The sequence below is a fragment of the Agelaius phoeniceus genome, chromosome 3 (genome assembly GCF_051311805.1).
Source record: "Agelaius phoeniceus isolate bAgePho1 chromosome 3, bAgePho1.hap1, whole genome shotgun sequence".
NCBI classification, from domain to species: domain Eukaryota; kingdom Metazoa; phylum Chordata; class Aves; order Passeriformes; family Icteridae; genus Agelaius; species Agelaius phoeniceus.
Genome location: NC_135267.1, coordinates 24,715,427 through 24,740,684, shown reverse-complemented (window position 1 = coordinate 24,740,684; position 25,258 = coordinate 24,715,427). Strand labels below are relative to the sequence as shown.

Below are 25,258 nucleotides of genomic sequence, written 5' to 3'. Positions count from 1 at the left end.
CGTCTGGAAAGTACTTTTACAATTTTAACGCTGATAACCTTATTCGAAGGGATAATTTATCTCTAGGGTATATTTATTAATCAGCCCATTCCTCACAGTCTCTGATGAAACAGCTATTGAAATTAGCGATAAATTTGCATTTTACGGGTAGGTAAAACGCGATAGTGGAAACGGTTACGTCTCCTAAATGGCAGCTATTTCCGTTTCAGATTACGATCAGAAATCTCAGCTGTGCCACTCGACGGCCCGAACAGGACCTCCAAGACTGTGACACAGGCGAACCACATCACGAATTTCCTTCTCTCCGTTGCCCAAAGCAGAATGAGTTTGAGATCCTAGTCCTCTAAACAGTGAAATATTCCTCATTGATTTTCTTTTTACAGCTGGAGGGTTTCTATTCTGTTTCTTTCAAGGGAGCAAGTCACTCCATTTAGTTCTGAGGATAAAAGAAAAAAAGGGAAAAATGTCCCAACAAGAGAAGGAAAAAAAAAAATATATATATATAAAAAAAAGAAAACACAACAAAAATCTCACTAGCTTTTTAATGTCCCTGGATATGCAAAGAAAAGAATATCTGGTTCCAAAACTTCAGTAGTTTTTACTCACTGGAAAGATACGAAAGAGGATTTTCCCTGTGACTATTTTATGCACCTGAATATGATTATTACTAAAGATTCTGTGGCTAGATGCCTCGATGTTCATACAAGGTTCGGTTTAAATCTCGTTTTATTGCAGCCTCAGCGCTAATGGGTTGGGTTTAGCGGAGGTTGTGGATGCTACGCTGGAACCTCACTGCAGCCAGAGCTTGAATAACAACGAGATGAATCTCCAAGCGCCACAGAAACAGCAATAATTCCTAATTCCTTACAGCAAAACAGGGCACAACGTCATTTTTTAACGTCCGAACGGTTTTCCCGGCCGAAACGCCGCGCTCCCGGGGAGCCCCCCCTTCCCTCTGCGTTTCGGGGGGAGGTAGGGCTGGGGGCGGGGGTGTCCCTTTGGCGCTCATTGCGGGTGCATCTGCCGCGGGCCGGGGGCGCGGGGCTCTCCGGGCCGGGGCGGGGGCGGGCGCGGGTCGGCGGGGCGCTCCCCCGGCCGCGGCGGCGGGGCCCCCTGGAAGGGCGGCGGGGCCGGGGCGGCGCTGATTGGGCTGCGGGCGGCCGAGCCGCGCCGCCCCCGCCCCGCGGCTCCGCCCGGCCCCCGCCGCCGCAGTGACACTAATGAGCGAGTTCTTCCCACAGGTCTCCTGCCTGGAAGTGCTGACAGATCAAGGCAACAAATTTCAATTACAAGCCCTAATTTGTGTCCGCAGAGCGTTTGTTACCCATGTCAGCCCTGCCTGGCCCATCAGACGGGGCAGAACGTGGAGGAGGAGGAGGAGGAGGAGGAGGAGGGGAAGAGAAGGAACGCATCTGCAGAAAGGAATAGAATTTTTTTTCCACTTAAAAAAACCCCAAAACAATCCCCCCCTCCCAAAAAAAAAAAAAAAAAAAAAAAAACTTGGCTGATAACTCGGATTTAAAAAGAAAGGCGAGGAAAAGCCCCAGCCCCTTGCCTGCGCGGTCGGGAGGACGGGAGGGCGGCCGGCGCGGCGGGCCGGGCGCGGGTGCCGGTGCCGGCGGCCGCGGGGCGCCTGGATGCTCGGGCTCTAGGGTGGCGGGCATGGCCGACAAGCGGCGGTCCTCGCCAGGCACCACCATGAGCCTCAAGGCTCACGCCTTCTCCGTGGAGGCTCTCATCGGGGCCGAGAAGCAGCAGCAGCAGCAGCAGCAGCCACCGCCGCGGCAGCCCAAGCGGAGGAAGCTGGGCGGCGAGGACGAGGCGGCGGAGGAGGAAGGCGGCAGCGGCTGCTGCGCCAAGAGCTCTCCCGCCGCCGCCGCTGCCGGCAGGACCTGCGGCAACATGGACCTGGGCTGCGCCCCCCGCGCCGCCGCCGGTGAGTGCCGCCCCGCTCCCGCCGCTGCCCCGGCCCCGCTCCTCGGCTGGGCTCGGCATCCCCGTTCCCCGCCGCGACCGGCGCTTTCATTCCCCGCTATCCCTTCTGTCTTTCCACGCTGCGTGGGCACCCACCACCCTTCTCGCTGGCCTGGCGGTGAGATCCGCGGCGCCCCTCGGCCGCCGGCACGGGCAGGGCGGCTGCCGGCGGGGCTGTCGGTGCCGCGGCGCGGTGGAGCGACGGCGGGGGGCTGTCCCGAGCCCTGTTTCCGAGGAAAGGCAAAAGCTTATATGACACATATGTGTATGTGTGCTGCTGAAAGTGCGTATGCAACGATGAATATAATTATGTGTGCATATATACACACACACGCACACACATATATATATATATATATATATATATATATTTGTAATTGTATGTATACACATAGACACACACACAGCACCTACATATATGTGTGTGTGTAATTTTCTGTATGCAGTTTCACGCTGCGGAGCAGAAGCCCGTAGCCAAACGAAATGCGTCGCCGTCCTCGCACCCCGGACGGGCTGCGCCCGCCCTGGCCCAGGCACGGCGTGGTGGCGATGGGGGCAGCTGCTCCCTGGCAGCCCGGCCGTGCTGCCGCGGTCCCGGCGCCCGGGTTCCCCCTTCCCCGGAGCCGAGGCTGCGGCCCGGGCCGGCCCGGGCAGGCCGTCGCTGCCGCCGGTCTGGCCGCTCGGCCGGGGCTGAGGGACACCCCGATGGCGAAGTCGGCGCTGCCGCGGCCGCTATCGCTCCTCCGCTCTCTCCGCAGGCGGCTGCGAGGAGGGATTCCTGGCGGGCTCCCCGCCCGCCTCCCCCGGCGGCTCCCCCAAGGGCTCCCGGCCCGGCTCGCCGCTGCCCACGCCGCAGGCGCCGCGCGTGGATCTGCAGGGCGCCGAGCTCTGGAAGCGCTTCCACGAGATCGGCACCGAGATGATCATCACCAAGGCGGGAAGGTAACGGGCACGGCGGGGCCGCCACCCGCGCGCTCCCCGGGCGGGCGGGCACATCAAAGCGGGCCCAAAGCGGGGGAACCCTCCAGATTTACGAGGCAGGTAGATGGCGATAATGTTAGATGGGCACGGGAGCATGTGGCGTTTCGGGTTTCCTGTTCATTAGGGCGAGGTCTGGGAGCGCCGTGCCCTTCTGGGGGGAAGCTTTTCCCCTTTCCAGGGGATACACATGGTAAAAACCTGGGAAGTATAAAAGTATTTGAACTTATTAGAAATTACAAAAACATATTTTATTGAATCCATATGCTACCGTCTGCATTTTCAGAGAGGCTTTATTAATGATTGAAACGCAGTCTTAAACAGCACAAAGCTGCATTTGTCTTAAGAGAGTCCAGTCGGGGAATTTCTGTTTTATCTTACAGGTGCACTGAAATAACAGCAAAAACTAGTTAGCCATAGTCAGGTTTTTACCCTCCTGCTTATTCAGAAATGGCGGAATACGATTTTTGTTTCCAATAACTACTTTTAATGGATTGTTTTTTAATATTTTTTATCACAACAGCAAATACTGAGTAAACTGGAATAACTTTCAGGTTTATAAAATGCAGAAGAGTATCTTACTAGCGTGCAGTTAGGACTTTTTTTTTTCAGTGCTTCAAGAATGAAATTTTCTGATAAAAAGCATGCCGAGCTAAGAGCTAAGGGCAGTTTTATGTTCAAACCACCTCATTGGTTAATTAATCCGTTTCTCCACAGAAGGATCTAAATCTTGAACGTTTGGTTCTTCGTCGTTTTTGTTTTATTTTTTTTTTTTTCAGAAATTTGCTCGTAGGTTCAAATAAAGAACCTGCTTTCAATAAAGACGTTTTACTATACCTTTCAAAGACAGAGTAGCTCTCGCACTTCACCTTTAGTAAGTTGCAGACAGGAAGTCCCGTGTCAATAAAGACCATATTGTTGGGTTAGAGCATGGCACATTGGCTTTTATAACTGCATCCTTGCGGTGTTACAATTGTATCACCGTAGATTTAGCTTTCTAATTCGCTGCTACAGCAATGATACACCATTTTTCTGGCGTCACTTGAACCTTAATGGCAATTTGCCTTTCTGTAAGCCTTGGGCTTCCTGGGTGGAGGTGGTGTTTGCACATCTCCAGGAATATATTTCTTACTAATATCTCAAATGGGTTTTAAATGTGTGTACTGCTAAAGTAAAGTCTCAAACCCAAATGATTTACTGTCTAACAATAAAGTTGAAATGATGTGGTAATAGCTGTACTCCCAAAGCGTATCCCCAAACATACAAAGCATTGTTCGAGTAAATGCACTTTAGAAATCTGTTTTGACATATCGAATGGGCCATTTCATGGCTATGTAACTATAATCGTCCAAAAGGACTCTGTAGGCTAAAAAGAAGAACGAGAAAAATCCCACGAAGCGGTTACTTTTCCTAAACAACCATTCCCGAGTCTGTTTCATATTAAAAATGACCTCTCTCTTTCCAATGTTCAGGCGGATGTTTCCTGCAATGAGAGTGAAGATCTCAGGTTTAGACCCACATCAGCAGTATTACATTGCTATGGATATTGTGCCAGTGGATAACAAAAGATACAGGTATGGTGACTTTAAGGCAAAAAACATATGATGTAAGCCATAGGGTGCTTGGCTGTTGGAAGAAAGTATTAACACAACATAAATTAGCAGAAGATCATGTTTAACTCTCCTTGAAGGTTCTTATTTTCATCCCAGTGTATTTTAGAAGACCATATTGTACCAAAGGCAACTAAAATTTGTGTTGAAGCTCTTTATGATGCATTTGCCTCACACTGTGTATGTACTGCAGGCAGATGCTCGAGTTTGGCTTTCAGAGTGCAGTTCTAGTGCAGTCAGGAAATGTTATAATATTTTATTCCTCCTCCTGACAGTAGGGATTATTTCCTATTAACCAATAAATATGAAAATGTACATTTTTTTAGTGCCAAATGGTATTACCATTAACTGATAACATTATTAGCATGGATATCTGATTTAAATAACTTACAAGCTATGTGATGTGACTTAATAAGTAAGTCATGCTTCAAATAGCTTATAGAATTTAATTTAAAAAGTGAGATATTTGGTTGCTTAAACTAAAAAAGGTAATGTTTCTAATTACTGTTATTTAAAGAATTAATGGCATTATTGTCTGGAGAATGATGTGAGGAACAAAAGAGGTTGTTCTTTGAACATTTAGGAGTAGTAATTTTGTGCTGAAGCTCTCACTGTTTCGAGGGTAGTTGTGTTTCGAGGGAGCTGGTTGGGCTCTGCAGAAGCCACTTGTTCTGTGGAAACGTTTGCAAAAGTGGGCCCGCAGCAGCTCCTGTTGTGAGTTGAAGCCGTTTCCAAGGTCTTGCTTTCCAGATGCAATCCCGTGCTCCTGAGTAGCCGGGGGGAAGCCTGGCCAGAATAGCTCAGAGGAGACAGGATCAGGTCTTTACCAATTGCAGGTTTGATTGCTTTAACCTATACTTAGCGTAATGTAGGGAAAACCGCTGCAGATTTAATTCTAGAACTAGGAATATTTCAGACCAAGATTAAAAGGTTGGTTCTGCAGGAATGCTGCCTTGTTTCCTAAGCAAATGCCTTCCTGTGTTTTTCCTGTACTTACCTCATTGACTGCTATTTTGTCATTTTCTTGTGTGGCGTATAAGACCTTTCTTAGGACCATTTTTGATTTTGAGTTTTTCAACAAGGGGCACCAGATACCAGGGCTGACGATGCTCAACATATACAGTCAGGGGAGTATTTCCTGTGTCTGCCATAGAAGGAAAAAAAGCTTCTTTTTCCTTGTACCAGTGCAGTGCAGTTCAAATGGAAGCTTTTTTTTCTTTCCTTTGTGTTGCATGTGCGCATTTGCTTAACAATTATCTAAATGTATAATTCCTAGAAGGTCTGAACAATTCATAAATCCATAGAAAAACCAAGGTAATAATTCCAAATTTATTAAAATATTACTACTAAAAATTACAAGCGGTTATACTGAGTATGAATTGTTTAAACCTCATTTCATTTAAAATAATTACAGTCATACTGACCTACACTGTCTTCACAGTGTGCTACATGGTGCCCAGATAACTGAAGTAACTTAATGAGAGTAGTAGGAAGGGCGGTATTTTCTCAGTTGGCAAATTAGAATTTTTTTTTATTCATGTATTAGTATGTATTAGTTTTTATCATGTATTCATGCCTTTAAGCTTTCCACTAAATGTTAATGTTTTACATATTTTACTTGGTGCCTCTTCTCATTCTATTCTGTGATTTTTTTTGCTGCCTGTTATTTCAACTCTGGCTGTTTGTGCAGCTTCACACACTGTCTTGCAGATCTGTAAATTTCATAGAAATGACAGCAGTCACATGGAGCCTAGTCTTTAGACTGCTGACAGAGCAAATAGCAAAACTAATGGAAATGAAGAAAATTACATATAGGTCTGGACTTCCAGCAGAATTTGACCTTATAAATATTTGGAAGCTTATGCTGTAGCTCAAAATGTGTATTTATCACTGAATTTTTATGTATGTGCATTTATAAGTTTATTTACTTTTCTAGGAAAAGCATATATTTAGTATAAATCAAGAAATATAAAATAAATGAAAAATGTTACAAGAGTGATCTGGGGTGGAGAATTTGTCTGCAGGAGAGAATTTCTCCACCATTCTAGATCTTAGCTATGCAGCTTGATCTGAATTGTATGGAGCGATACCTGCATTGGATCATTTTGTTTTCTGTTCTGACTGTGTTGCTTGTCTTTTTCTAATAAGGAACTGAATTGTGCAAATATATGATTTGATGAAGTCTTTCTTGTTTTCATTTAAAAATACAGCTGAATTACTGGGTTTTTACTGTACTTGAAAAAGATAACTTTCAATTAATGCTTTTTAAACTGCTTTGTGAAGTGCCTGCCTTCGAAATAGGTTTTTAACCAAAGCAGACACAATTTTCGTTATAAAATCATCTTGTCAGCACTGGCCTATCAAATGAAATACAGACTCCATGTTTTCATTTTTTTAACCTTTTTGCAATACCATCTAAGCCTATTAATATGGTCTACCGAAATATCAAGAGCATAGTTTCTCATAATTTCATTGCTTTTCTCTATCATAATGTTCTTTCCCTTCAATAGCTTTATTTATAGAGTCTTATATTAGACTCAACATGATAAATCTTCCAGATATGGAATTACTACTCAATTTGATAAAAGAAGGACCAGATTCTTCCCTATTTGCTGTTGCCTTTTCAGAGCAGAGCTGTAAGAGTCAATGAACCGACACCAGCTTAAAGCTCATTTTTAAACCTAGTGTTGAGACTGTGACTGATTTTAGGAAGAGCAAGGTCAGGTCAGAGCATGGATTTTAACCTTATTTTTGCAGGTGCTAGGACTATGTTTTGAAACAAACAAACAAACAAAATTTCTTTTTATTTATGCGAAATTGTGCTTTTTCATGTTTTGTTAATTGATGGGTTTTTGCTATAAGCATGGGCCCTAATTTATTCATGCTGAATGGGTCTAATAGATTGTTATGGTGCTAGTGGTTAGAGGTATTTGTTTTCTTTTTACAGGTATGTTTATCATAGCTCCAAGTGGATGGTGGCTGGCAATGCTGACTCCCCGGTGCCGCCTCGTGTTTATATTCACCCTGATTCACCTGCCTCGGGGGAGACGTGGATGAGACAAGTGATCAGCTTTGACAAACTGAAGCTTACTAATAATGAGCTGGATGATCAAGGGCATGTGAGTACTTGCTCTTTCTTCGGTGGCATTATGTGTAGGCACGTTGCTCAGCCCTGAGAGGCTCTGACGTACAGCTGTGGGGTGCCAGAAATAGGCTTGACTTTTCAGAGTTGTTTTGGAACTTCACTGTCCACATCTAAAAGCTTCTAACTTTCTGCTCCGATAATTAACTGCTTATTAGAGCCTGCTGTTTTACTCCCCCCTCAAATAGAGAACTCCTTCTGCAAAGTAAGACTTTACAAGGCTAAATTGCCTAATACAGAGGGGCAGAATTGCTCTCAGTATTTCCCACCGAGCGTGTTACTTGCAATTTCTCCTCCGATCGAAAAGGACTCTTAAATTCACAAGTGGCTAGGAGAAACATTAATAGTGTGTAATACCTTCACGTGAATAAAAATACACTTAAGTATTTTCTTAACCTAAATGTTTGTGTGAAATCCCGTGAGGTGTTAATAATTGCAGTCCAAAACGAATAACATGGGAGCTGGGTTTGCTCCGATGATGATTTATTGCATACCTTATGAAGCAAGACCCTTTCACAGCTGAGGCTCATTACTTCTGGAAAAGCTGGCGAAGACGTGTGCAGTATGAGTGTTCTGTTTGCAAGTTCTAAATTGTTTAGTTATGACATTATCTAATGTGACAAAATGTGTTATGTTAATATTTCCTTTTCTCTTGAAAACTGTTGAAACATGACAGATGTAAGCCAGTATCATTCCAGCAATCCCTGAAATAGTTTTACTTGACACCTTAAGAAATAATTAAAAAATGAGGATTGTTTTTAGTCGGGGTGAAGTCTTTGATTTTACAAACCCCTGTAATAAATGACAAATGTTGGCATCCTTTCAGAAGAAGCATCGAGTTCCAAGTTGTAGAGTTTTAAGATGTTAGAGGAAAGTTTTGAGACAGGATGTGGATTCCATTGTCCTTAGCATAACCCAATTTATTGACCAGGATACTTTCTCCTTCAAGGAAAGGAGTGAAAGAAAATATACCTGGCACAGAGCACAAAGATACCACACTCATCTTTCAGTATGGTTGTAGCTCTGTGACATTGAGCCAGGTATTTTGCTAATACATAGTCTGAGATTTTTCCCCCTAATTTGTGTTTGGAAATGCAATGATCAGAGGCAGGAATACAGGCGCATGGCTGACCTAACAAATGTGATAACAAGGATAAAAAGACTTCCATTTGTGCAATAATTTTTATTATTTTATTTTGTTCTTCCTTAAGCTAGCAGTGCTTTTCTTAGGATAGTACAAAAGAGGTTTTATATTGCTTCTTTCTAGAATTACGGTTATGGAGTCTTATTTGGCCGTGTCCATTTGAGTTAAGGTTAGCACATGAAGTTCTCTTAGTTTCCCCAGCATTTGTGTATTTGTGATTCCTCTCAAGTGGGACTTGTTTTCCCTGAATCCTGAGTCTGTTGTAAGGGATTTGAAAGTGAAGCAGATGCAGATGGATAAAATGTTGCTTTTCCAGCAGTGAGCTGGCTTTTGTACTCAGTGGGTGCAGAGGGACGATCTGCGGGTACTGTGTGGTCCATCCGTGCACTTGCAGTTGCAAACTGCCCTGTGATAAAATCTCAGCTATGCAGAGAATTATGTTATTCTATTTTTCCATCCCAGATTTTAGCTTTGTGTTTATTCTGAACTGAAACCTGTGTAGTATACACAGCACACCATTATTTGTAATACGGGGGGATATAAATTTTCTGGTCTTTAGTTAAGTATTTTGGCTTGGAAACGAGTGAAGCAAACCTCAAGTACAGTGATTTGAGACACATTGAACTGATTCAGAGCTATGGCAGTGCCCCTCCTCCCCAAAATGGAAATTTAAGTATTAAAATAAAAGGACAAAAGAAGGATGACTGTAAAATAATTTCATATTTCTCAAATCTGGAAAATTGCAAACATGTCATTCATAATTACCAGAAAAGGCAAAAGCAGAAAGCAGAAAAGTGTCTCTTCCAATGGGTACATTTTTTCTTTTAAAGTTATGGTAGTGTGGAATGCTGTATTGAAAAAGCTATGTAGCCTCTGAATGCCTCTAGCAATAATGGAAAACGAATAATCATATTTTGTGATGAATATAAAAAAAACAATTGTTTCTCATAAGCAGGAAGAAACCGTTTTTCTCAGGAGGGTACCAGGGGACGGATGGCGAATTAGAAGAGCTAGGAGTCAAGGCTGTAAAGTCTCTCCAATATTTACTCTTATATCAGAAGTTCTGACTCTCCCACCCCTGTATGGGACATGGGGTATATTTTATATTATTAGAAAGTAGTTTTTTCCTCTCATGCATAGGCAGAGGGGTTCAGAGAAACCTCAGTGGGGTTTCCACCAAGCAGCATTGGCCTTTAGCTGCTGTTCTTTGGGAACGCTTTCCCTGCTTTCTGCTTCTGGCAATTTAATCCTTGTTGAACCTGTTCCTTTATGCTTCCTGTGCTTGTTGGAGGTGTAGGCTTTTGCAGAGTTACTGTGTTCAAGTCCTGGGGGTCGGTTTTGATCTTGAAGGCTTCGAGGTAGGGAGCTTGCATTATGTCAGTCTAGAGCCTTTTTACCTATTCTAGAGTATTAACTCTCAGGATCTCTGAGGGAAGTGTTCATGTCAGTGGGAATAGAGAGAGTATTTGCAAACAGGCACTAAGGTAGAATTTGTATGCAGTCTTTATGTTGTGGCAGTAGCTGGTGGCAGCAGTTCATTCCCCTTGCCTCGTGTTGCCCTGAGATTAACATTCTGTGAAAGGAGATCAGCCATCTCTAAGAGACTCACTGCTCAAGCACTTTCCAGATTCCATGCTGCCTGCTGCTGTTTTCATCAGCATTTCAAGTGGGACTTTGTGACTGTGCAGTTTTATAGTGCTGCTGAGCTCAGAGGTTTTTGAAATACGTATCTGCACACAGGACACTCTCTGATACATGGGTTCCACTTGTAGTCTGTGGAGATGAAGCAAAATTTGTACAGACATGTTTTCCTTGTGTGTTTCTGATCTCAAAAGAAGTTCCAGAGTGAATTTCCTGCCTTGGAAATACCATAGAGTCATTAAGACACACACTATGGTTTTTATGTGTTTCATCTAAGTTGTGATACTAAGGAAAAGTAAACCTGGATTCTGCAGTTGTCACTGAAAAGTGCATGGTCTGGATGCTGTTTGTTAATGCCTCTCATCCCTCTCTCATCTGTGGAATGAGTGCTTCATTGTAAAAGCAGTCTCTCCCTCCGGCTGGTTAGAGCTGGCTAATTTTTCTATTTCAATGCAGTTTTTAAACTGAATTTCAGTGGAGGGGAAAACTCAACATTTTTTATGCTATTTTCCATGCTTTTCAACTGAGTATTTTTTGATGCAGCGGAACATCTTTTAACTTTTAGTGAAAATGAGGCTGTTAGTGTGTTAATTGTTCCTTGGTGGTTGGGGTGGGTTTTTTTCCCCATTTGAAAGTGGGGCGAGGCTGGAAGCAGAGGCGGACTGTAACTCTGCCCAGACTTGGCTCCAAGTAGCGAGCTCTGCTTACAGTCAATGGGCACTTATATGTTCTTGTCACAATGAAAAGCTGTGAAACATTAGTATTTGCACTTGCAGTTTTCGTCTTAGTACAGAGGGAATCTGTACTCCTCAGCCCCACACACTTCCCTAACTGCACACAGCCTGAGTGCCTGTGCTTTGGAGGGAGGATAAAGGATTTTTGGCAAAAACAGCAGCAAAGACTGTGTTGGTAGTGGGGAGGTGACCGTGTAGTCTTGGCACAGCCAAGTGGCTGGAGGATTGGTGGTGTCTCCCCTGTGAAGGAGTTTCTGGCTCTGGTTTGTTCTGGCTGAGATGGTTGTGCCATGGTGGTGCTCGTGCTCAGGGTCAGCTCTGAGGCCTCATCGTGGCAGCAGCTCTCAAAAGCCATTGCAAAGGTAATCCCAGCTTTGTGTGGCTGCAGGTGTTCTCGTGGCCTTTGCTCTGCCTTCTACCTGTGGGCTCCCTGCTGCAGTTTCGTCTGTCTGATCATGATTTCTTGACAGCTGCTGTGGCCAAAGTTTAATTTTACTTTTTGTGAGAGGTTTATTCCCGCATGAAGTGTTTTCATCTTGTTCTGTGAGGACTTTGTGAAGAGAGGCAGGCTCTTCAGCTGTGAGTTGAATGTAATGCCAGTTCATATTTGGGAACACAGCAAGATTTCCGATTGGGGTTTTTTGGTGTTGGATTTTAAGGGCATGAAGGGAAAGTTGCTGTTACTGCAGATAAACTGTTACATCCCATTGGTGCTTTTAAATGTGAAAGCCCCGTGAAACGAAATGCCAAAATCTCCTTTCCCTTAGCTTTTTCTTCACAGTAGCTTTAGGTGATGCTTTGAATAATAGAGCTAGATTGTTTTTGGAGTGGAGATGTTGCATCTCTCTCTCTCCTTTTATGTCCTTTCTTCATATGTTGCATTTTAATTCACAAGAGCTTTGCAGTTATGCATTATTTAGAGTTTGGAGTCCCTCAGATCATGAACAAAGATCCCATTGTTAGAAGACATGGTACAAAATCAAGAAAAAAAAGATATTGCTATGGAGTTGCTAACTGCCAAAACAGCATGTCAGCACAGGAAATTTCAGTACAGGACAGAGGCCAGACAGGTTGTTCCGAGGAGATGACATGGATCAGTTTAGCTGTAATAGCCACCCAGATAAGCAGTGGGAGGTGTTCATCCATGTGCTGCTTTGATATCATTTGTTCTGATGTGTGAGCAGATCTCTCTGTAGCTGCCAGGGTTATCACTGATGTGTGGGCCAGCAGTGGTTTGCACCACAGAGCTGCTGGGGTGAAGTAATCCATGTGGGAGAGAACATGGCATGCTCAGTGGCACCCAGACAAATGGCAAGGCACAGAATTGCAGTGGATTTGAACTGTGCAATATCTTTTCTTGATAATTTCTTTTTCTGTTGCACCAGCATCTCCCCTGGTACCACTGGGTGTTCAGAGGGAAACAGGGTGAGGAATGTGCTGTCCTCTCTGCATTTTCATTTTGTAGATCTTTGCCATTGGAGAACTGAAAGGAGTGTTGTAAAAGAGAAAACACTTCTGCACAATAAAAAATCTTGGTCTGTTCAGAAACTTGAAAAAGACTTCCTATGAGAACATCCATAGGGCACTCCCTGAGCAAATTAATTGGAGCCTGTGATGTCATTGTCAAAACCTTACTTAAGGGCTAATAAAACCCCTGATTATCCAGAAACTGGCCTTACCAAAACAGGGTCATGTAATCTGGCCAGGACCAAGTGTATTAAACTAGCCAAACTCTAGTTTATCCAAACAAATGTAACGTCCCCTATATAATTTGGGTGAATGAGCTTCCATGGTGTCTGACATAGGGGCTCTGTTGAGTGCTTGAGCACACGCACATTCTGAGCCTACTCACAGAGCAGGAAATTAAAAAGCTTCCCCAGAATGTTGATTAGTGGTTCCACAGGCCAATAGCCATAGGACTATTTATTTATCAAGGTACTAATTTCTTAGGTCTTCCAACAATAATAGCTGAACTTCAATTTTTTTTTCTTGAAATTTTTTATTTTAATAGTGTAATCAGTGTTAGCTGAAGTGGAGTAAAATAGAGGAAAAATTCTGTATTTTAAATCTCCTTTAAAATAGAGGTAAAGTACCAAGAGGTGTCTGTGTGTTTAATTTATGCAGTATGCATCCACTCCTCTTTTATGATTTATTTTTGATTCAGTTTTTTTGTATGCTGGGAGGGTTTTTTAATTGAAATTCACTGTCTGTTTTATGGATCGATTGCTATTAACACTTTAGAGTTTTGGATTTTGTTATCATTTTACTCTTAATTTTATGCTTCTTCAGAGTGTGAGAGTCTCAGCTTGTGTTCCAACCAAGATTTGTTTCCAGCCTTTGGGCTATAAGGAAAAAAAATTGCTCTAGTAGTACATCCTGAAGATTCCAAAAACAAAAGGCAAAATTCTGCTGCTGTTAATCCTGTTAGGTCAAATCCAGACTTCAGTGGAAAAAAGTGACAAAACTTTCATAATTCTTGTGGGACCTAGACTTCATTCCTGAATTCTCTTTTTGTTTTTTGGGTTTCTTTTTTTTTTCCTTTTTTTGAGCCAGTTTCCAATAAGCCAATCTCTGAATTTGGAGCTCCTGAGTCATAATTTTTAAAAGCTTAGGGTTGGTAATAACATAAATGCACAGGGATTAGACTACTGTAACAAGAACCTTCAGAGGTTAAGGAAAACATTTGATTTCCAGTAAGTGGCATGGTAAACACATACCATAACCTGTTCCAAAAAGCTATTAGTCCTGAAACAGCAGGGTGTCCTTTCTAACAAATGTTATCTTTTTCCTTGCATGACTGCATAGATTATCCTTCACTCTATGCATAAATATCAGCCTCGTGTCCACGTCATCCGAAAAGACTGCGGCGATGATCTGTCCCCTGTCAAGCCCATCCCCTCGGGAGAGGGGGTGAAAGCCTTCTCCTTCCCTGAGACAGTCTTCACTACTGTCACAGCATACCAAAATCAACAGGTAATTCAGGCTTTCTGGTTAGCACTTTTCGGGCTTTTCAGAGCAGACCAGAGATGTAAGAGATAGGAGAAAAGTAGACTGTCATTATATCACTTGTGAAAATAGAGCTATCAATTTTTTACTACAAGTAGTTTTCACTGTTAGTATTGCTGTAGTGCCTGGAGGCCATAGCTGAGCCTTCAGAGACGCTGCATGTAAAAAAAAATCTTTCTTATTATTATGAAGATCACACAGTCCAATTAGCATGCTTAATGGTGTCTTGATTATAAACACAGTATTGAAGAACAAGGCAAAGAGCAGTCTAGTTTTTAAAGGTGTTTCTGTACCTTTAAATGTGGATATGTTAGACTTTTTAAAGACTTTTTAGACTTTTTAAAGCACTTCTGTTCCTGACTCCAGTGCTTTTAATACTCCCAGGACCTTAACAGAGAAGCTGAGTTCTGAAGAAAGTTGTAGTTGTTTTTATTAACTGCATTCAGCCTATATTATTAAGGACAATTTATCTGGGTCCACATGGATTCAAAGTCAAAAGTGAACTGCAGGTTGTATCACTCAGCTCTTTCTACCTCTCGTTTAAGTTTCAGCATACATAGTTATTATTGTGACATTTTATTACTTCCATATAAATTATTGCAGCTGTGTTTTTTTAAATTTTGAAATACTCATTGATAACTTCACAGAGAGAGGAACAGGAGAGCTATGTAAATACTGAAATATAAGTTTTTGGTGATTTTCCCATTTATTAAAATAATTTACAGTTATTTGGGATGTGGTGTGTTTTGCTGGGTTTTTGGTAGATTGGTTTGGTTTGGGTTTTTTTTTCCATGGAGGATAATAACCTAGAGATAATCTCTCTTTTCACATTCCCCTCTTGACCAGTACAGAAATAAAATTTAATTTAAATTTTATTGCAGTTAGACAGTGAACTCTCTTAAATGAAGAATGACATTTGCCTGAAGTTTTTTCTCAGTAATTCCTAATGCCATTTGACAGCTTTAAATACCTATTAGCATCTCCAGGGATGTGCAAAAATAATGATCAGAAGATTGGTCCTTATTTTGCTATGTTTCAGGACAGCAATCTTAAACCATTCAAATATGAAGATATTTCCTCTGTCAGCTTTTTTTCTGTCAGGAGAGCTGTTTTCTGTGCTACTTATCTGAGTTTACAGGCAATAATTTTTCTTATTAATATTCACAGATCACTCGTCTGAAGATTGATAGGAACCCATTCGCCAAAGGCTTTAGAGATTCGGGCCGTAACAGGTAGGTGTTGGGGAGGAGCTGGGCTTCTTCCTGCTGACAGAATCAGCTTGTGAAGGCTGTTCAAAGCCAACACCTGCACTTACAGAAAAACTAATTTGAGAACTCAGACTCCTTGAGGGACCACTGAGACTTCCCAGCAATGTTCTCTGTGGTGAATTGCCATTGCTACACCTCTGACCATCTAGGTCAGGAACAGACTGGCACTTGGCTTGACTCATGTGCTCAAGTTTCCTTTCAGTGGAAGCAGTGACACATCATGGAGGCTGCAAATGGACTTAATGCATATTCAGGTCCGTGATTTCAGGCTATGCTTGAAATCTCCTCTTTCTCCTGGCTGGAGACAAGTTGCAGATACCATTGTCAAACTACATGCTCAGGTTCTCTTGCAAGTAAGGGGCTCATAGGATGGGTTAATGGCTTGTTTCCTCATTAAGGGAGAGAAACTGGTTTGTGCAGTAACCTTATGTTTAGTACACTTGCCTAGGAGGTGGGAGACCTGTATTCAAGTGTCTGTTTAGTCTAAGGAGTTTTAAATCTTCTTCCTAGGTGAATACCTTTTCTAGCAGGCTATAGAAGACCTTGAACTGAGCCTGGTTTCCACCTCTTCTGTGGTGGATGGACTGATTAATTGCTTATTCTCTCTTGATCCATGAATCTTTCAAAATAGCAGTGGGAAATCTGTGTAGTGCAAAGTGGAGACTTAGGTCTGGTCCAGGCTGCCAGTGCCAATGAGGTATTTTATCCAATGACTGTTTATTGCAAGCTACTTAAGCCTGTTTTGAATTGTATGTTAAACCATTTCAGCTAAAAAAAAACCAAGCAGTATTTCATTGTGGTGTATAGTATACATCAGTTCCAGCTACCACATTGTGTTTGGTGTCTGCAGCTGCTATATTTATGACCAGGCCTTGCAGAGAAGGGAGCAAACTGTGCTGGTAGGAATGATCAGAGAGTTTCTTTTTGATAGTTGTTTTATTGAGCTTCTCTGTTAGCAGAAGTTACAGCATTAAAGCCTGTTTTACATAAAACCCAAGTTACATAAAACCTGAAGCTGGACAGTAAATGACAGTAGTTTTTGGAAAATGACTACTTATAGAAGGGATGACGTAGTTGCAAAGACTTACATGAATTCTATTCTTTTTAGTATGTCTGAGATTTTGTCTTCTAGCAAGAAATAAGTATCCATGTTCTGGCCACTCACACAAATAGAGCTTTGCCCTCTTTTCTAGGTTTCTGGTTAGAAATGAAGTGAACAGTAGCTTCCAGGTAAATGCAGTGACTGGAGAAGCAAAACATGCTGTGTGTACTTTAGGAAGAAGAAGGGTTGCCATACGTGCTGTGTTTGAAAGCTCTCTCTCTCCTAGGCTGTGTCTCTGCTGTGCTTGCTGTTTGCAGAACTATAAAATAAGTACAATGGAATCTCCTAAGAAGTGCGAAACCCTGATCCTCTGAAAAGTGCAAATTTAGGTGGACTTAGAATTTCTTCCATAAGAAACAAGAGAAGATATCCTTTTAGACAGCAAGGAAAGAATTGTTCAGAAATTAGTTTTGAACAGGTTGTAATGTGGTGGGACAGCTCTGGAATTACCTGAGGATGATGTAATAGTGCTGCATCTGCAACCACACAAATACAGTTATGGGACTGGGTGTCTCCAGAGAGGGGTTTTTTGTTTGGCTGCTAGGAATAGTCTGGTTCAGGCATTGGAAAAAAAAGCAAGGTATTTTGATTGAAAGTTATTTTTTATGGAAATGGATTAGGAAGGCAAGTTCTGAAGGAAGAGTCAGCATCTCTAAAATGTTTTGGAGCAGCCTTTAGATGAGGTCTGAGTGCTTTTAATCTACAAACACACTCGTTACAGAATTGACTCTGCAAACTCTTGTTTGTTGCGAATTGACATTGTTTTACTGAAGTCGCTATCACTGTTTTCTTTTGTAGTCTGCATTTCTGGATAAGCATGTTTGGCAATTCAGCTCAGTATTTTAATTGTCAGGGAAAATTTCTATTGGTATACTCAGTGGATTATTATTTTGCTCTGCTACTAAATACTGAAATTAAATGTTAAGGTTCTGTTATCCTCATTGTTCTAGCTGGTGTGTTTATCATTGAGGCATTTTAGTCTGCAACAAGTTTAAAAAAATATTGTGGTTAAGTTATACCAAACTTTTCAATATTGTTTTTATGCAGCTGTCTCACTCTGCACTGCTGCATGCAGTAATTCAGTTTAATTAAAAATATGCCCTTCTAGGTCATTCCTGTTCAGTCCCACAGGTCATTTTACAGAAATCAGTAGCTTCACCTTTTAAAAACATTCTCAGTGCATTTGCAAAGTGTGACAGAATTCAGGTGCTGAGAATAGTTTCATTCTTCAGTTGGGCCTTAAGTTTGACCCTATAAAAACTTCTACTCAGGAAAGGACCAGAATTTCTCCCTTTAAATACTTTGGGGAAAAACATAACTGTTTTGTTAAATAAACTTGGGCATTTGATAGCACAAATTAGGGTGCTGATAAAATGTGGAAATTTTTCAAAGGCATCTTGTATAAATTATCGCCTTGGCTACATTCCTCCAGGAGGTGGCTTTTATCTCCACTTTAACTAGAAATGAAAATTCACCATTACTGCAGAAAATGAAGGCTATCTTTTTAGGCCAGGTTCAGCTAATAAACGTTTTATAAGTGTTTCCTGACAGGCATTTGTGTTCCTGCTGGAAGGAGTAGTATCAGAACATGTCGGTTGCTTCAGACTGGGTTGCATAATTCAAGTTTACAAATACTGCTGCTCAAAGGCAAGCACTTGTATTTGGTGTGTGTCTGATGCTGACACTCAACAGGCCTCTGGGGCCCAGCAGCCAAAAATAACACCAAAATTGTACCTCTAAGTTTGTGTACCTCTGAGGTGTATTATTCATAAATAATTGTCAGAAAACAAATGGGCCTTTATCTTCAGGAAGCAGAGAGTTTTCTGAACAGTGTCTGACACCATTGTCTACACAGTTCTGATTTCTCAGGACACTGTTGCAAGAAAATGAATGAAAACTTTTAGTTTCTAAAGGTATTTTGCTTAGCAAAACAACATTTTTTTTACACATGATTTTGGTAGCAAAATAGCTGTACATCCTTGCCTTGCTTAGTTCTAAGTGCGATTTTTCCAGCTCATCAGTAGTGACTGGGAATCCTGTTTTAATAGAAGTTGCCAGTGGATCACCTTTATTCCAGGAAGAAATAGAAGATCATCCCTCTGGCACTTAAAACTTTAACTGCCAGAGGGATGATCTCTTTAAGAAATATACTAGCAAAACACTTAAAATAATTTTAGCTAAATCTTCTCACTCGAACAGCCCTCCCAAAAGGCCAAAAATATTGAAATAGAGAGCCAGGCCTGTGGAATTGGAAAACACTTTGTGCAGCCCAGTGGTTGCAGGTCCCTGTGGTCTCATGGATGGGCTGTAAGGCTCTTTTCTAAAAAGTAAATTCAACTTGAAAATAATCCTGAAATGTTTATATGTTTCTGAGGTGGAGTATTCAGAGACGTGTGGCAAAATACATCTTGTTTTCATGACACCATGGTTCTTTTGTTCTGAATAGAATGGGACTGGAAGCTTTGGTAGAGTCTTATGCCTTCTGGAGACCTTCTCTGAGGACACTTACATTTGAAGACATACCTGGGATACCCAAACAAGGTAACGAGTGTCTTTGTGTTCTTTCAAAACAAAAATGAAAGATGAAACTTTGCCCATCATACCTTATGAAAGTTTAGGTAAGTGTGTCACTCACAAGGCAAAAACAACCAACTAACCACAGTACAGCCATCCCCTCTCATCAGTTATTCTAAGTTAAAAAACTAATGCTAACTCAACCACCATGGGAATAAAAATGTTAGATTGCAAAGAAAAATCAGATCACATGTGGAGGAGAATGCTAGTTATTAAAGGATTGAGTAGCCTACTCCTTAGTGTTATGCTCTGGCTGGACACAAAACGTAGAGATCACTTACAGATGACTTCTGTCGTACACATGCAAACTGCAGTGTAGGAATTACTTGTGCTTTCAAGGAAAAAAAAAGAGAAGAAATGTTCTCTTAAATAATGAGTAAATAGGAAGAAGCTTAATTTGTTTTCTTCTTAGAACCCCTTCTGGATTCTTAAAGACCTGAAAATTGTTTAGTAAATGGGCCAACAAACTTTATCGGCATCCTAGAGCTTAAAGAAATGGATCGCCTCTCAGTTTTGCTTTTTTCTGCTCCTCGCTCTTTGTTGGAAACCTCTTTCTTTCCACTTTCCCTGTTGTGCAGGTAGTGTCTTGAATGAGAAAAATATTTAAATGGCCCATTTGGACAGAGAGCGGAATCTCTGTACTCTTTTCTGACTTTTTTTATTTCCTGAGTATACTCCAATGCACATAGAAAACCTCTTGGCCTTTTCCCAGCTAAATCAGATGTATTGCTCCCAATTCTTTGCATTTTCTGCTACCAAATTGACAAACATCCAGTCTGGTTTCTTGATAATGTATTGATTGAAAAGTTGTTAAACATCTTCAGAGCAAAAACCCAGAACTTAGAGAAATTCAGAGAAATCACTTTTGTCAGCGTTTTGGTTCACTCCTTTGAGAAATCTTGTGTATCAGTCCTTGATGTGGGGAACTAAAAGGAAGGTTTGTGCCAAATCATAGACACATTGGATGGTTGTTGTCAGAGTTTTGGGCATAGCATGGGGGTGAGGGATGGTCTCATCAAAAAGGCCTTTAATGAGAAGACAGAATGAGACCTGAAATACCTTGTCAGACTGTGTAAGACTGAAAGGCAACTGATGATGCAGTTAATCCATTTAGGAGACAGAGCAGCTTTATTGGCTGTTTGTGTGTAGGAGCATTGTTTGGGAGCAGGGGAACTGCTGCCACCGTGAGATTCTTGCTTCCTTTTCTGCTGGTGTCCGAGGTTAAGAAGATTGTTGAAGTCCTTGATATTCTGGGAATGGAAACTTGCAAAATCTTTAGTCATCTATACCTTGGACATAGAGACTTTGTGAAAGACCCCATTAGAAATTTGTCCTGGTTGTTAACACTGAAAGTGCCCGTCTTCAGGTAGGGGATGGGCACTTAAAAGAATTAAAAGAGATTAAAAGAAAAATGTGTCTTATCATTTCTGTAATGTGGTAGTGCCTAATGATGCCTTGTGATTGTGGTGTCCTGTTCACAGAGAAGCAGCAGCAGGCAGTGTTCTTTAATAATGTATATTTCTTTTTACTAGCTCACCTATTATGATAATCTGTTAACTTACTGACAGAACTTCTCTCTTTGCAGCAACAATCTGTCAGATTGTTAATGTGATTCATAAACAGGAGGTCTTCCTTGTTAGTGTCTTCTGCATGGGAGACTGTAAAAGGCCCCAGTTAATTTTTCCATGCTCAGTTTTCGGGAAGATGCAATCTTTTAAGAAAAGGAAATCTTCCTTGCAGCTGAGAAACTTTTAGTCCTGAGAAAAGACTTCACCTGTGGCAAGCAGTGTGCTTTCAGGAGCATTCAGCGCTGGTATTCATAATATAAAGTTCTGATATCAGTAAATGAACAATTTGCAAACAGTTTGCTGCAAACCTACCCATTCAAGAGATGAAGCAGCTATGGGCAGTGTTCAGCTCACACTTTTCCTGAAGTTGTTCTGAATTTTTTGGTTGTTCTCAGAATTTTTTTGGTTTGAAGTCAGAAGTTTTTTTGTTCTGAAGTTGGGAATTTTCCCAAAGCTGTTATCTGTGAGAGTCTCCGAGCAAAGGAGCTTGTTCCTCAGCTGGTGCTCTGACAGTGACAGGCACTGAAACACATTCTGCACTGTAGCAAGAGCATAGACAACCCAAAAATCATAATTTTTAAGAAGGCTTCCTGTGATAGGGTACTCACTTGGCTAAGTCTTAACTGCCATGAAATTTTCTTCCATGTCATATAAGAAGCAGTTAACCTTTTGGACAGGAGCCCTAATTACTGAGCGATGGTTGTAAAAACATAACTTAAATTCTCTTTCTTGGTCAAGTTGTTTCTTTAGAAACATGCATGTGATTCACTCACACATTTTCCTGCACATGTCTGTAAAAGTTTTTAATTAATATGAGTTGGATTTCATCTCAAGGGTTATTATAAAAGACAAAGGTCTTGATCTTTCACCTAGGAAGTGGACCTTTCCCAATGTGCTTCTCACACTGTAATATTCTCTTCCAGGAAATGCAGGTTCCTCTACTTTACTCCAGGGATCTGGCAGTGGAGTGCCATCTACCCACCCTCACCTTTTACCGGGCTCCCCTTGCTCCTCTCCAGCCTTCCACCTCAGCCCCAACACTAGCCAGCTGTGCACCCTTGCTCCAGCTGACTACACCGCTTGTGCGCGCTCGGGCCTGGCGCTGAACAGATACAGCACTTCCCTGGCTGAGACCTACAACCGGCTCACCAACCAGGGCGGCGAGACCTTCGCTGCCCCAAGGACTCCCTCCTACGTCGGCGTGTCCAGTAGCACAACTGTGAATATGTCCATGAGTGGCAGTGACGGGGATGCCTTCAGCTGCCCGCAGACTGGCTTATCCATGCAGATTTCAGGGATGTCTCCACAGCTCCAGTACATCATGCCTTCCCCATCCAGCAATGCCTTTACCACTAACCAGACCCACCAAGGCTCCTACAACACGTTTAGACTGCACAGTCCCTGTGCGCTCTATGGATATAACTTTTCCACATCCCCTAAACTGGCTGCCAGTCCTGAGAAAATCGTTTCTTCCCAAGGAAGTTTCTTGGGGTCCTCGCCAAGTGGAACCATGACGGATCGGCAGATGTTGCCCCCCGTGGAAGGAGTGCACTTACTTAGCAGTGGGGGGCAGCAGAATTTCTTTGACTCTAGGACCCTAGGAAGCTTGACACTCTCGTCTTCTCAAGTGTCTGCACATATGGTTTGATGAAGCCTTTAAGTAAAAGTACAGTATGTTTGGTGTCTGCAATGTATTTCTTTTGGAATATGAAAGGACACTCGATGTAGCTTGTAAAGTGTGTGTATATATAATATGAGAGGAAGTTTCACTGAAATTTTGACTTGCTTCTGGCCAGATTATTCTTCTATTTTGAGTTACACAGAGTTTGCTACGGTGCAGACTGCTTTAGTTTTCTGGTATAATACACTTAGTTGTATAACACGTTGGGACATATGCAACAAATTAAGTAAGACTTCCTCCCCTTTCCCCCTCCTCTGTTCTAACCCCTTTAAAGAATGAAGTGACACTTGGAGTATTAAACAACACAAAAAAGCCCACTTATATTTTCTATAGTACTAGCGAGTTTCTTTAAAACATTCATACAATAAGCTGATGCACCAAAGGCATTTTACAAGTTTCTTCTGTTATAAGGGATACAAAGGTTATTTGGACTTCTTAGTGCTAAGCATCAAGTATCCAGCCTACAAAGTAAATGGAAAGATTAGTTTGCCTTCTCATGATATGCTGGTTTTAGCTTATCAATGGCACATCATTCTCACTAGAATTTGTTTTTTTCAGCATTAGTCTAGATTTATGGTTATATATTTGAGGACAAATAATGAATATTCAAATTGTGGTGATAGGAATAATTCAAGTCAACAGCACTAGAAGCAGCATTCCTTTGTATGAAATTAATGTTGGGGTGCTTAATTTTTGTCAAAGGTAGGGCTTGATGCATATTTTTCCTCCATAAATATTGCCTATAAGACATTTACTGGACAGTAGAATATTCTAATGTATCTTTGTTTTTGTATTTTTACTTTTTTAAAGGAAAATTCAGTTTGATTTAGGAAAAAAAAAAAGAAGTGAGCAGGATGAAAAATTCCGTTATTGGTTTTACCTGTTTTGTTTGTGTGACATGTTTTGGGTTTGGTTTTTTTCTTTTGTGTTTGCTTGGTTGTTTTTGTTTTTTGTTTTTTTTTTTTTTTTTTTTTAATAAGGGCAATAGGTCCTGCATCCTCAGTATTTCAAAAATGCATCACCTGTATCAAGTAGGTAGATGAGCCAGTTTGCCCAAAAGTGTTTCTGGAAGCAGAATGTTGTCATAGCTGCCTTCCTGTTGCTCTGCTTTTGTCTTGGAATAGGAGAAGTTTCTTTCATTCCCACCCCTGGTTTCTAAATGGCACTTGTAAGAATGTAGATCACCATCTGCTCCTGACCAGACTTCTCCAAAGTCCCAAGGACACAGGGAGACATCATGGTGAAATTTCTGCCCTCATCTGCACCTGCACAGCCCAGGTGTGTATCAGTCCTTCTGCAACAGCTGCCTCTCAGCTGCCCATCTGTCAGAGCTGAGCCACAGGGGTTGGAAAACAAATTTTAGTGCTTGACAGAACAGGTCATCTCCAACAGTATGCCAATCCTAATTTATACTGTGCAGGTGATGTAAAGGCATTCTAAGGTGGGTACAGATGTGCTTGAAAACGCTTCCCCAGTCAGCATTAAAGGAGATTAAGGTCGTTCAGGTTTATGTTTGTTGGATTTTTTGGTGAAGGTGAATTTTTATGTGTCTCACGCGTTCTTATATCTTTTCAGGCAAATAGTGGGCTTACCCACTCTCACTTCAAAAAAGACTCATTTCAGCTAATATTTCTTCAGTGGGATGGAAATAATATATGCAGAAACAGCTCTCTTGCTACCTCCTCTTATCTGGGAATAGAACAGCAATCTTTAAGCCTGTGCCTGAAGAATGCTTTATTTCTATTGGTTATGTATTTGTTTCTGTTAAAGATACATATAAAGTTCTTTTTCAAAGTTAGAAAGAGAAGATGATGCAATTCAGGTGATGTGGGCCTGCTTCTTTGCTGTCTTAAACTTTCTAAGTGACCTTTCTGAGTAAACCTAAGTTCACTCAGTCTCTATCAGATTTTTTTCTTCTGAAAAATGTGATGATAGCACTTCTCTTCCTCTGAGGAAGGGGTGACAGTACATTGAAGATGAAGATCATCTTTACATTTGCTGTGCTGTGGACAGTATGTTACAGATGAATGGCTGGATGGTGTTCATATATGAGGATAAAAAAGTAAATTCATGTACTTCAGCTCTGTTGCTGGTCTTGGCAGTGCAGTGTCCTTTGATGCAAACTTCCTAGAAAAGACCTGCAATGCTAAAAATGCTGTTCAAACTCATGCTATAGGTTTGTGAAATGGTTCTAAGATGTGTAGAAGATGATAAGAAAATTTTCAGCTATGCAAATTGTCATAGCTCTATTGGTTTAAATTAAGAAGTGACTTGTGTATAGTTATTCCTGATCTAGGAAAAACTTCCAAATTTTGCAGTTGGAAAAGCACTTGAATGGAAAGATGGTACAACTAATCCATACTTGAAAAAAAATAAATAGCCATATCAACTTAAGAGCTGTGACTAGGTAGAAATGTGGAAGAGCTAAATCATGCATGTTCCTATAAGGAGAGAAAAAAAAAGGGTTGTGCATGGATGTTCCATAGTGGTGCTCCTGTCAAGCCTATGTACTTTATTGTCTGGGAATTTTTTAGAACTGGTCTCTTATTTTTCCTCAAATTATTCTTATCATATAACCACACAATATTGTTTTATTTGTTCCTTAAAATTTGAATCATATTGTAAATACTGGTTTGTCATTGTGAAAAGACTAGCTTTTTATCAATACAGTAAATGCTATATATGCATTATATCTATAATTATATATCTGTATTTTACAAAAGTGCCACAGAAAATATATTAAAGTGTGTATTCAAACACTTTTTACTACATTTGGAAAACTGAGAGGCTTGGGCCTATTTTTTTCACTACAGCTTCAAACCAAAGGCAGTGACTC

At 41.4% G+C, this 25,258-nt stretch overlaps 1 protein-coding gene across 1 annotated transcript; it reads left to right on the top strand.

Moving 5' to 3' along the window:
• Positions 1 to 1,124: 1,124 nt before the first annotated feature.
• On the top strand, positions 1,125 to 25,202 carry TBX18 (T-box transcription factor 18). The gene is made up of 8 exons (XM_054630257.2): positions 1,125 to 1,936; positions 2,733 to 2,916; positions 4,425 to 4,526; positions 7,510 to 7,681; positions 14,029 to 14,196; positions 15,397 to 15,461; positions 19,046 to 19,140; positions 21,665 to 25,202. Exons 1-8 carry the CDS (start codon positions 1,663 to 1,665, stop codon positions 22,387 to 22,389), a joined length of 1,785 nt encoding a protein of 594 aa, XP_054486232.2. The 5' UTR covers positions 1,125 to 1,662; the 3' UTR covers positions 22,390 to 25,202.
• The last annotated feature ends 56 nt before the right edge of the window (positions 25,203 to 25,258 follow it).